At 44.8% G+C, this 13052-nt stretch overlaps 1 protein-coding gene and 2 long non-coding RNA genes across 11 annotated transcripts in view; 2 read left to right on the top strand and 1 right to left on the bottom strand.

Moving 5' to 3' along the window:
- The window catches only part of LOC127594221 (uncharacterized), an 82131-nt gene that overhangs the window by 59760 nt on the left and 9319 nt on the right, over positions 1-13052 (bottom strand). For all 8 annotated transcript variants that reach the window (XR_007960626.1, XR_007960628.1, XR_007960623.1 and 5 more), the window contains 6 exons: positions 12403-12806; positions 12138-12271; positions 10903-11092; positions 10165-10821; positions 9543-10089; positions 6311-6435 (listed from right to left, as the gene is read on the bottom strand). This is a non-coding gene — a long non-coding RNA (uncharacterized LOC127594221). The remainder of the gene's footprint in view (positions 1-6310; positions 6436-9542; positions 10090-10164; positions 10822-10902; positions 11093-12137; positions 12272-12402; positions 12807-13052) is intronic.
- On the top strand, positions 4240-4752 carry LOC127594225 (uncharacterized). The gene is made up of 3 exons (XR_007960632.1): positions 4240-4399; positions 4476-4547; positions 4636-4752. It is a non-coding gene; the product is annotated as an uncharacterized LOC127594225 (long non-coding RNA).
- hcfc2 (host cell factor C2) lies at positions 8700-12926 on the top strand. Of its 2 annotated transcripts, XM_052056156.1 has the most exons (16): positions 8701-8938; positions 9349-9497; positions 9571-9731; positions 9940-10142; positions 10218-10302; positions 10426-10529; positions 10607-10831; positions 10919-11098; positions 11346-11410; positions 11494-11587; positions 11726-11745; positions 11819-11953; positions 12069-12254; positions 12380-12677; positions 12747-12816; positions 12889-12926. In XM_052056156.1, the coding sequence occupies exons 1-16, from the start codon at positions 8779-8781 to the stop codon at positions 12896-12898; spliced, it is 2145 nt and encodes a 714-aa protein (XP_051912116.1). In that variant the 5' UTR covers positions 8701-8778; the 3' UTR covers positions 12899-12926. The 2 variants fall into 2 exon arrangements, with proteins under 2 accessions (XP_051912115.1, XP_051912116.1); XM_052056155.1 differs by having other exon boundaries at positions 8700-8938; positions 12380-12816; positions 12889-12925.

Below are 13052 nucleotides of genomic sequence, written 5' to 3'. Positions count from 1 at the left end.
GTTACTCAAGTTTTTTTTAAATTTTTTTTAGGTTACCTCTATCCGCTGTTGCAGCATGATCTAATGGTTACTTTAGGCCAGTGGTCCTCAACTAGAAATGCTGTAGGTCCACTTTTGTTTTTTTTAATAAGACCAAGGTCCGATTCCATGCACGGGAATCATGGGTAGCAGGGCTATAAGCCCATTTAGTATGGTAAAGCCAAGCTTATACAAATCAACACTCCTCACAACCAATCAATAATGGGGTGCATGAAAATAACAATTATTCACTTTGCCAGTACACAGCAAATAATGAGAGATATTGTGTTTAGACACAGGAACTCTTATTTTGTTAAGTTGTGCCTGCTTAATAATACAAATAGCCCTTTTAGGGAAATAAGACATTTTAACTTTAACTTTGTTAAACAGTAGTTGTCTTTTTTCCCTTACTTTAACAAAAACAAAACACTAATTTTACCAAAATAAACAGTAAACATGAAAACAAAAATATCCTTTTCATGTGTACAATTCCCCTTTTCAAATCCCCTCTGAAATCTCTTAAAAATATATCAGAAGAGGAGTTAAGAACTATTTTAAATACTGACACAAGGAGCACAGGAATGTGCAGTGCTGTTCTTCCACTATAAGTGAATGCAATGTCTGAGGCATGCAAATATTATTTGAGGACGCCATTGTGACGTTCATTTACCTTGCTGTGTCCTGCTGTTAAACAGCTGCAAAGAACCCCGGGTTGCAGTTTAGACAGTGGATCCTGCGCACTATGCGGGTGTTCGGCCGTCTCGTTTTTTGTCCCCCGGGACGCTCGGGTTCGACGGCGGGTATCGTCCGAAGCGCACCCTTCGGGCCGCCGCAAGGATTTTAGTGGAAAGCGAATGCAATGTCTAAGGCATGCAAATATTATTTGAGGACGCCATTGTTACGTTCATTTACCTTGCGGTGTCCTGCTGTTAAACATCTGCAAAGAACCCCGGGTAGACGGGAGCAGTGGCGTCGCGCATGCGTCTGTTTCCGGACACAATCCTCCATTTTGAATCGCCGTGTTAGCGTTAGCTTGTGGCGCAATGTAAACACCGACTAGTAAAAAGGAGGTGAACTCACCTGGCGAGTAGAATGGCTTGCAGTTTGTTGGGAAAATAAACTGTCGCATGCGCGACGCCACAGTGTGCTCACAGCTTCAGCCCAGGAGAGCCGCACACAGACAATTAGACAAAACGAATCGCGGGAGGTTTCGATTGTGTGCAGTTCTGCTCACAGCGTCAGCATATATACGATACGCTGATTGGCTCATTTGAATTTAAGGTGTGCCCATACATAACCGTCAGCACGCGTCTATCCCAATACACACGCATTCAAAATGCCTCGGACGAGTAGTTTTAAGAGAGAGAGGGGGCGGCGGGCGGGCAAATGATTTTATTTTTCATTTCAGACGACAACACAAGGTGCGTACATTTCGAATCCCGCGCGCGGCTTTCGCGCACATGGCTAATTTGCATGCGCACTGGGGCGTTCCTAGCCCTAGTCTGACAGTGCGTTGCAAGATGGCGCGGTCGGAGCCGGCCAGCGGCGGCCGTCGACCCGCCGCGCGCGGCGGCCGTCGACCCGAAGGGCGCGCCTCGGACGATACCCGCCGTCGAACCCGAGCGTCGCGTTATGTTACCTGCTGTAAAATCCTGCGCACTATGCGGGTGTAGGGCCGTCTCGTTTTTGCCCCCCCGCGACGCTTGGGCGCGCGGGATTCGAAATGTACGCACCTTGTGTTGTCGTCTGAAATGAAAAATAAAATCATTTCCCCGCCCGCCGTCCCCTCTCTCTACTCGTCCGAGGCATTTTGAATGCGTGTGTATTGGGATAGACGCGTGCTGACGGTTAGTATGGGCACACCTTAAATTCAAATGAGCCAATCAGCGTAACGTATATGCTGACGCTCAGGTATGGGCACACCTTAAATTCAAATGAGCCAATCAACGCATCGTATATGCTGACGCATATGTATGGACACACATTCATTTCAGAGGAGCCAATCAGCGCATCGTTATCGCCACAAGCCCTCCTCAGACAGGGTCTCCAGTTAGTCAAACATTATACACACAAAGTCGTGCTGCTGCGGTCCTCTGCATTACATCTGTTAGTGCACGCAAAGAATACAACGGATAATAAACGCCATCAGGCGCCGACAGGTATGGCAGCCTCAGTCACACGCTCCCTAGTATTATCCCTGTTTTTGTCATTTTCGTTTGTTTTTGGCGACCCTGAGCGGCTTACTTACACGAGGGAAAAGTTGCTGCGCATTGGAGAGGCTACGCTAGGTCTTTTTTCACCAGCACACGAAAATCCACAAGGTTTTTCGGAGCTAATCGCGAGCGGAGCGGCTGCGCTTTACGGAGCATGGAAACTCCGCCGGAGGAGGGGGAAGCGAGCCGGCGTGCTCGTTAAGCTCCGGCAGCGCGGATTTCGAACCCCGCTCCCATCGATCCATCTTGCTAATCTACGATCTCTGCCAACTAAGATGGATGAACTTCTTCTCACAAAGACCAACAAAACCTTTGCACGCTACATCCGCCTTCCGCCTTCTCCGAGCCGACCGCGACACGGAGCTATCAGGGAAATCGAAAGGTGGTGGGATTTGTTTCTATATCAACGAAGAATGGTGCACTGATGTCACGAAGCTAGACGCACACTGCAGCCCGGACCTGGAGTCGCTGTCTTTAAACTGCAAGCCATTCTACTCGCCACGTGAGTTCACCTCCTTTTGACTAGTCGGTGTTTACATTGCGCCACAAGCTAACGCTAACACAGCGATACAAACGCTAGCCGAACAAGTAAACAAACTTGTGTCTTGCTAATGAACTAAACATGTTTTTCTGCCGATTTGAAAAGGACACCCCCATTTCCCACACACACCCACCTCTACCAGAAACCACTCTACCTACTCTAAACCTATCTTTTGATTTAATGACAATGGCATTCCAATTACTTAGGGCATTGTTTTAGTTTGACTAGTTGTCGTTTTATGAAAAGAAAATTAGGAAAGTCACAATGCTGCCTGTGGTTTGTGGTATTTTTTTTCCACAGCAAGAAAGTTCAGTTTATGATGCAAGTTTGAATGACTAAATTATTGGAGTTGTCCTTAAGTTCACTAGTAAGATCATTTTGAGGCTTTCTAGTGAACATGTAAGCCACAAAACGCCCACTAGTTCACTAGTAAGATCATTTTGACGCTTACTAGTGAACATGTAAGCCCACTAGTTCACTAGTAAGATCATTTTGAGGCTTACTCGTTGACATGTAAGCCACAAAACGCCCACTAGTTCACTAGTAAGATCATTTTGAGGCTTACTAGTGAAGATGTAAGCCACAAAACGCCCACTAGTTCACTAGTAAGGTCATTCTGACGCTTACTAGTGAACTAGTAGAAAGCCTGATCTTACACTGTGAAAAAAAACCCTGATGCGTTATAATAATACTTTAAATAAAAGAATCTTCACATTCTTGCCCAAAGTTTCCAACCGCCTCTTCTAAGGTCAACTATGCTTGTCTCGTGCATGAGTGAGGTTATCGTTTGTTTCGCAGGTTTTATTTATTCATTCATGTATTTATTTTTCCGGGTCAAGGAGAGCTGCCGTTCCCAATCAATGCTCCGTTTTGTCGTGGAATGTGATTCCATTATTCAGGCCGGCAGTGTATTCTTCCCATTTGACCATGAATTAGATTAGGTAAATCGAAAAAGGAACGCCAGTGATTGTTGTTGACTTTGGCATTTTTCGCCTTGCGTGTACAGCGGAGAGCACCATGGCGGGTCAAGTGCGGACGCGGGCTTTGTGGCATCGACGTATACCGTGTTTGTTTTTTTTTTTTTATGAACTACATCGTTGCGTATGGCGCTCGCTAATTAATTTCCGTTCGGGGCTTTTTTTTTTTTTCTTCTCGATGACTCGAGTGATGGAGCTTGATTTGACCGCGAAGTTGTCTTTTCGCCAACATCGACGTGGGTCAATGACGTAATCGCCGTAAAAGTGGATCTTCTCAAGGCTCGAAGGATATCCGCTCACACAGCTCGGAGTTGTAACGGCTGCCGAATGGTATCATCAAAACTGGCTCTGGCTTGCTTAACCTCTTTTTTTTTGGGGGGGGGGGCATGAATTGACCATGTATAGTAAGGTGTTTTTAGCCCCCAAAAAACGACCGTTTTTAGCCGAAAAAAACGAACATGTATCGTAAGGCGTCTTTAGCCCCCCAAAAACGACCATGTGGATATAGTATGGCTTTTTTTGGTCGAAAAATTTTTAAATTTTTCTCCCCCCTCGTTGCCGGCTCCACCCCAATTTGTGAGGCCATGGACAAACAGATGTTGTGCTGCAGTCGCAGGATCCCTTTGCACGAGCTTGAGACCCGAATCGATGTGAGTGGATGGCGTCGAATGACCTTAACTTGCGGTTCATTTTTATTTTTTTTTTACTTTTAATCTCTTTCAACAGGTCATCGATGCAGCCACCATCAAGGCGTGCACCAAAATATCTTCGACATAGCTCCTGCCATAGCAGCCATTGGTACGATTGCTTCTGTTCAGGAAGAATGCAGCCGTGAGATTTGGAACCACCCCAAGTGAAATTATTATTTATTTATTTATTACTTCAGACAGTTCCAATCGAGCAGCTTCCTGACGACACCCAGATCTGCAGCGGAATGTTCTGGATGAGGAGATAAGTAAAATCACGCTCTCCGTTTTCAAATCCTCTTGTCCTCGCAAGGGTCGCAGGGTGTGCTGGTGCCTCCCCCGGCTGTCTTCGGGCCGTCGGCTGGGTGGTCGAAAGGGGGCACCCTCAACCGACTGACAGCCAATCAAGAAACAACCATTTGCACCGTGGGGCAATTAACCTCCGGTGCAAATGGTTGTTTCTTGATTGGCTGTCAAGTCGGTTGAGGGTGCCTCCTCCCCTCTGCCGATGGCCGAAAGACAGCTGGGGGAGGCTCCAGCACACCCCCACGACCCTTGTGAGGACAAGGGGATGAAAAAAATGGATGGGAGGGTTGACGGACAACACCCACGCCGGCAAGAAGAGAGCACGCAAGCGCGACAGGCCGGAGCTGGATTTGAACCCTGGACCTCTGTGTTCGCATTCCAACGCATGAACCACTGGGCCACGGAGCTAGCCCAGCGTCACACTCAAATGTATAAATGATAGCATAAAACACCTTTTTTTTAAAAAAAAAAGATCAACACATTAAAAGTCATGATACTCTTAATTCTCTCTGTGTTGTCATTTTTTGCTCTTGTGCAGCTTTCTTGGCTTAGATCTTCTCCACCAGTTCCTGTTGGAGAAAGGGGACATGTCATCTTGCCATCTCAATCACAACAGGACATTTGTACCTATTCAAGTGGAAGGGTTGTTGTCATTGTCAGTTCCAAAACGGTATCCAATGACATAGTATAGTAAGGCGTTTTTGGCCCTAAAAACAACAGTCAAGTAAGGAGTTTTTGGCCCGAAAAAATGACAGTTAAGTAAGGCGTTTTTGGCCTGAAAAAAACGATATAGTCTAGGAAGGCGTTTTTGAGCCGAAAATACTACAGTGTAGTTTTTTGGGGATAAAAACGCCTTACCATACATGGTCTTTTTTGGGGGGCTAAAAACGCCTTACTATATATACATGGTCGCTACTTTCGGCCAAAAACGCCTTACTATACATGGTTATTTTTTGGGGGGCTAAAAACGTCTTACTATACATGATCGTTTTTTGGGGCTAAAAACGCCTTACAATACATGGTCGGGTTTTTTCGGCTAATAACGCCTTACTATACATGTCTTTTTTGGGGGGCTAAAAACGGCTTACAATACATGGTAATTTTTGGGGGGCTAAAAACGCCTTACAAAACATGGTCGTTTTTTTCGGCTAAAAATGCCTTACTATATACATGGTTGTTTTTTTCGCCAAAAAAAAGCCTTACTATACATGGTTATTTTTTGGGGGGCTAAAAACGTCTTGGTCGTTTTTTGGGGGCTAAAAACGCCCTGCTAAACATGGTCGTTTTTTCCGCCAAAAACGCTTTATTATATATGGTTATTTTTTGGGGCTAAAAATGCCTTACTTTGCATGGACGTTTTTTTTTTCGGCTAAAAACGCCTTACTATGTAGATGGTCACAAAATACAATACAATACAATACAATACATGCTGATTTATATAGCGCTTTCACAACAGCGGCAGCTGTAACAAAGCGCTTTACAAAACAGTTAACATAAGGTAAAATAATAAACACAACACATAACATAAAACACAGAAATAAATAATACATGCACCTTAACTTGACTTACCTGTTGACTAACGTTCGGTCCACACACCGGTCCATGTTGTCCTCGCAAGCCAACCACTTGACCTCCTGGCAACAAGCCGCCTCTCATCCACCTTGTCACAATGTTGTTTGCGCTGATTGTTTACTCTGCAAAACAAATAGTTTGATTACAAAGAACACTTCTAAATCCTCAAATAATCCTCAATAATGTAAAAAAAAAGAAAACTAAATATTTAAATTCATTTACTTTTTGGGGGGGGAAAATATTTGAGGTTTTTTTTTTTCCTAAAAATGTTTGGGTGGGAAATTTTGAGGAAAGGGTGTGTGGCCAACCTGGAATAATGCTCCTCGAACAACATTCAGACACACTTCGAATTTGTGATATTATGTTATGGAGGACGTGAGCACATCCAAACACCTATCATTGGGACAAAAACAAAGTTACATGTACTGCACGACATCAACATCACCCTTCTAGACATGTTTTTAAAGGACACCGATGTGAACTGTGTTAGTATCTAAACATTTTCTTACTAACTTGGCCCACGTCGATCTCTTTTCCGGAAGTGTGCGTGGTTCAATGTCAAGCAGTACATGAAGTCGAGCTTTCGGTTCAGTGAGAAAAAAGTGGGCGCACTCACGTCCACCTTGTGGCAAAATGTGACATCACACATCAGCTGCTCAAGAGCAAAACACTTCATACCCACACGTGTGTCCAAATGCAGGCTGCCATTCCTTCTTAATGTCCTACAAGGTTGTCAGCAACTTTGGGCTTTAAGCCTCCCCGATCCTACCAGGCAGGAGAATTTTTTTTTTAAATAAGCCATGAGTAACATTCTTCTGCACGTAAAGAAGTTGAGTATATTGGAAATGTAGCCTCTTATGTTTTCTCAAACATTATCAGAGAGGTAATTTTGATTTTTTGTTGTTGTTTAGCAGCAATAAGTATCCATCCAGTCAGATTTTGAATGAATAGTCAATGAATATTCGATTGTATGGATACTATGGAACATGCGCGAGATTACGTTTCATGAAATATCCTCTTATGTTTTCTCAAACATTATCAGAGAGGTAATTTTGATTTTTTGTTGTTGTTTAGCAGCAATAAGTATCCATCCAGTCAGATTTTGAATGAATATTCAATGAATATTCGATTGTATGGATACTATGGAACATGCGCGAGATTACGTTTCATGAAATATTTTGTCACGGTCATGTCATCGACAAGGTCAAATTATAGGTCAGACGGTCAAGTTGCTAAAAATAGGCACCGATTTTCAAAACGATTGCAGATTTGGAATAGTTGTTTTGTAAAGGATGACCCAGTAAGTAATCCCTGAGAGAGAAGCAGCAATTGAGCTAAAATTTGTGATCTAGTGTTGTGCCATCGCTATCAACAAGTGTACCAACTTTCATTTACATTTTCAACTCGTCAGATGTGGCATGGAGGTACCCAACTTTAACAACAACAACAAAATCTCAAAACTGTACGATTCACGAAAACAGCATGTTAAGGAATTACTCTTTCATTGCAGAGATCAGCTTCCGTGTGGAGAAACTCACCAAACAACATTCAAGTCAACCGCGTTCCTTGATTGATTCCTGACTGACACCAGCTTGTGGACGTGCCAGCTGACACGCTATGTTTGTTGACATTTTAACATACCTATCCTGATTCAAGGGACGTAAGGAGTAACCAAAAACAAACTAGAGCACCTATGTGTCATAACGATACGTCTAGATTGTGTACATACATTTAGCATCTCCTGTTTAAAATACTCAAGACACAGCAGAAAGACGCCAGAAATGTTTGGTAAACCGGATGCGTATGGAAAGCGAGGACGTCCAATTCAATTACACACGAAAGTGCGTCTTTGATTAGGTACCATGACTACGAAAAACAAAAACAGCATATTTTAAGGCTCATATTTATTTACTTCGCATTTTTTAAACCGTGGAATTTATAGGCACTCCCACCTCAACGTTACGTGCTTATCCTTGATAAATGCGTTTGTTGTTGTTAAATTTGTTACGAAAATAAAGGTGGCGAACGTGCGAAAGCGAAATAGCCTGCTTGATTGTCGAGGTCAAAATATTTACCAAACTTTTTTTGTTGTTGTTGGATTTAATAAAATTTGTGTCGGGGTTTTTTTATTTAATTTAAAAGAGTTTGAAAAATAGTAATAATCCCGAGGAGGGATTACTATCTCTCCATTTGGCATAATCCAAACATATATTATCCAACCCGCTGAAACGTGAAAATCACTCAACAAAGAATGTTAATCAAATCCAAAAGTACAAGGTGTTAATGCTGAAACATGCCCCAAAACGTGATGATAATAATAATAATTATAATTAATATTAAAATGCAGCTTTGATGTTGTTAGTCCGTTCTTGGTTTTAATTTGAAGCTCCTCGGTCACACTTCCGGTTTTCTCCTTTGCTTTGAAACGTCAACAGCGCCAAAGTTCAGCCTCTCCAAAGAGGAAAATGACAAGCGAAGAACCACAATGGCGAAAAGTTCATTCGTTCACAGGTGTAATTCCTCGCTCCAGGCACGGACACCGGGCGGTAGCAATCCGGGAGCTGATCGTGGTGTTTGGAGGTGGAAACGAAGGGATCGCAGAGGACCTCCATGTTTACAACACTGGTATGCTAAAATTAGCATAGCGGCCAATGTTTTTAGCTTTAGCCTTTGCGAAATAATGTCTCAAACGCCAAACTGTTGTCTTTCGATTCACTAGTTTATGGCCCGCTCGCCAGCTTTGTTCATTTAAAACTGAATCCAGGAATCTTAATTTATTTTCTTAAATCTTTAAACGGAACTGGTAAGTTAGCTGCAGTATTGCGTTCAGATCCGGATGGTGATGGGAAGTAACGAAGTAGAAATGCTTATTCCTGTAGCTGTATTTTTAAGTGAATGTTTCAGCAATCGTTTTTTCTTTTTACCCAGTTAACATATGGCATGCGAAATTTGGCAAATCTAACATCATTCATGAGTGCATAAATACCATTTAAATGTTACAACCGGTGTAATTCAAGACTGTAATTTATTTTTAGTCTCCAAGCAGTGGTTTCTGCCTGCAGTGCGAGGAGACATCCCCCCTGGCTGTGCTGCTCACGGCTTGGTCTGTGAGGACACCCGCGTCCTCGTCTTTGGCGGCATGGTGGAGTATGGCAAATACTCCAATAATCTCTATGAACTTCAGGTAAAGCCTTTCCTCTCGAGTAGAAGCAGTAGCATTTAGAAATACCTTTGCCAATGTATATTTGATGGTCCAGGCTAGTCGCTGGCTTTGGAAGAAGCTGAAGCCCAGAGCGCCCAGGAATGGCCTGCCTCCGTGCCCTCGAATCGGGCACAGTTTCACCCTTGTGGGTAGCAGGTGTTATGTGTTTGGGGGGCTGGCCAATGTTAGCGAGGACCCCAACGGCAACATCCCACGGTATGTTGAAGGACAGATCCAAGGATGTTTTTTTTTTAACCCTATCTTCACTTATCGAGAAAAAAAGAGGCGTCATCCAAAACGCGTTCTAAAAAAACAACAGCAGCAGCATTGAAGAGAAATGAAAAATTATTTCAACTTGAAAAAAAAAATCAACCCTTGTGCTTTGATCAAGACATCCAAGGTGAGCCGTTCTTTGCGATGACAGGTACTTGGACGACCTCTACGAGTTGGAGCTGCAGTCTGTATCGGGGGCAAGAGGCTGGAGCATCCCGGAGACCAAAGGCGGTGGTCCTTCAGCGCGGGAGTCGCACACGTCCGTCGCTTACACCGGTCTTGGCTCTCCAAAGCTCTTCATCTTCGGGGGGATGCAAGGCCGCAGATTAGATGATCTCTGGCAGCTTGACCTCAGTAGGACAAATATACGACTTACCGTACGCAGGTGTCACGCGTGACCCAAAGCGCGCCGCGTCTTCTCTTCCTCAGACACGATGGCGTGGTCATTGCTTGAAACGAGGGGCTCGGTGCCACTCCCCAGGAGTCTTCACTCTGCCAATGTGATTGGAAACAGGTAAGAGCTTGATCGCGAGGACGCTTTTGTTTATTCTCCCCTTCTCCTTTCGGGTCCGCCGCAGCCGAGCACTTTGTTCGGCATTTTTAATTGAAAGGCATGATTGATGTGTGACCCTCGCAGGATGTTCGTTTTTGGCGGCTGGATTCCTGTTCCCGAGTCGGAGAAGCGCAATGCCGCGGGGATGAAATGGATTTGCACCAACTCCTTAAGCGTGCTTAACTTTGGTCAGTACTTCTGTGTGCCTTTAAATTTTTTTTAAGTTCCCCCGGTGCAGATCATGACATGAAAGCGTCTCTCCCAGACACGATGAGCTGGCAGAACCTGAGTCCGGAGTACGACGACATCAACTCCCAGCTGCAGAGTCACATGACACAGAGCGACGATCACAACACCGGCGGGCCCAAAGCCAGGGCTGGCCACTGTGCCGCCGCCGTCGGTTCCAGGCTCTACATTTGGAGCGGCCGAGATGGTTACCAGAAGAATTTCTATCAAGTGTGCTGCAAGGACCTTTGGTACCTGGAGACAGGTGAGAAGGGCGTCATAATCGAGTCATACGTTCGATGAGATGGAATTTGTGATTTTTTTTTCTCTCCCCACCTCGTTCTGATTTTAGATCGTCCGGCTCCAGCCGATGCGGTGATGCTCATCAAATCCACCGTCAGCATGCTTCACGTGGCGTGGCGCCCCCTGTCGGGAGCGGACTGCTACATCCTTCAGATTCAGCCTGCGGGGAGCCATCCTCAAACCGAACGGGTCGATTCGACTTCAACGGAAGCGGACGCCAAACCTAAAGGTCCACAAAAAAAAAAAGTTGACTTTCCTTCCATAAATATGCCACTCATTAAAATGTTTTCAAGTTATTCCGCTTTAAAGTTAACTCATTCAGTAACAGCCAATTCTAGACCAAGTCTGAAAAAGACATTTAAAAACGTCTTTGGGAGTGAATGAGTTCACCTGTAAAAGTTCGACTGTATTTCGGGTTCATGCTGAACTTTTCGTGAGTAGCGCTAAATATTTTTCCCGCGTGGAATGTACCCCAGATTCCCAGTCCTCGCACGGCGCAAGTGAACGCAACGCTGAAGAACAAGGGATCACATCAGCCCAGGTATGCAAACCCCCCCCCCCAAAAAAACCCAGACTTCAGCTATAACTTTCCATTTCCGCGCACGTTACGTATCGCGGTCGCAGGACGGCTCAAAGCAACACGACAATCCGACAAAGTCGTCCAGCGGCTCCCAAGAAGGGGGACGGGATTCTTCAGGATCTGCTCACCATCAGCAGGGTAAATAAAAATTGGATGTTCGGGCTTCTTAACTCATTCAGTACCAACCAAGTCTGAAAAGACGTTTAAAAACGTCTTTGGGAGTGAATGAGTTAAGCGGAATAAATCAAAAGCTTGTCTCTTTGCCCTCAAATATAGCTGAGAAGACAAGAGATCAGGTAAGCTATATTCCTGACTATTATTTTGTGTGTGTGTGCAAGAATCGAAACTATAACTCACCATCTCTTGCAGAATGCAGAGGGAGCCATGTGGTTTGACGTTGGTGTGTTCAGAACCCTTTTTTCTGAAGTCCAGCACTACTATCTGCCAGCCGACAACAACCAGGCGACGACAACCGTCGGCAGCCGGCCGTCCATGACTAAAGAGGTCAATATAAGATCAGTGATCTGCTTTTTTTTTTTTTTTGGGTGGGATCAACTCACCCCCCCAAAAAAACAAAAAAAACCCAACAGGCTTCTTGATTGTCCATTTTCTCTATCAGAGGAAGCTGCCGATGCCTCACGACTACGAGGATAGAGAGAAGAAGGAGCTGGATCCCGGTCGGAGTTACCGTTTCAGAGTAGCAGGCGTCAACTGCTTTGGCGAAGGAGACTTCAGCCCGGTCAGCGAGTTCAAGACGTGCCAACCGGGCTTCCCTGGAGCGCCGTCCGCGGTCAAGATCACCAAGGTACCGTGTCGGCGACACTAAACAACAGCAGCAAAAGTGACAAATAAAAGGAAATGACATGAGGTGAGGAATTATTTCCGTGCGTTTATCCAAATCTTTTTCTCTTGCGTAATCTTTGAACACAGGCCAATGAATTAGTCCACATTACATGGGAAGCTCCTCCGTCTCCATCAGGCCGGATTCTGGAATATTCCATGTACATGGCGGTGAAGAAAAGCCGCTCGTCCAGTTCGGAGGGTCCGGGCCAACTGGCGTTCATCCGAATCTACCGCGGCGTCAAGACGTTCTGCACGGTCAGCTCCAGCCACCTGGTTAACGCGCATCTCGACTGCTCCGTCTCCAACCGGCCGGCGCTGGTCTTCCGCATCGCAGCCAAGAACGAGCAGGGCTACGGCCCGGCGACGCAGATCCGCTGGATTCAAGGTCGGGGGAATGAAAACAGCCATCGAGCGTCTCGATTTGAGCCCCAACTTCCATTTGTCTTCTTTTTAGATGCTTTTAGAATGCGAGCCGGATCCAAGCCAGACGGCGGCGCTGTAGGTGACTTTGACGCTGCCGACAGGTGAACAAACAAAGCACACGCACACTTTCTGATGTTCCATTTTGGGGTTTTGAAACATTTTCTCTTTTACAGCTCCAGCTGAAAACAAACGACTTTCAAGACGACAGTGCATTTTGTGGATGATATTTAAGATTCTATTTTGATAATTTATGTATTTAAATATCCTGTTGATATATTTTTTAAAAAGTAACCACTGTGATTCATAGATTCACTTCAACATTGTTTTGTAAAATAGA

Source organism: Hippocampus zosterae, chromosome 21 (genome assembly GCF_025434085.1).
Source record: "Hippocampus zosterae strain Florida chromosome 21, ASM2543408v3, whole genome shotgun sequence".
Taxonomy (NCBI): Eukaryota; Metazoa; Chordata; class Actinopteri; order Syngnathiformes; family Syngnathidae; genus Hippocampus; species Hippocampus zosterae.
The sequence above is the reverse complement of the archived record's forward strand: the minus strand, read 5'-3'. Positions and strand labels throughout refer to the sequence as shown.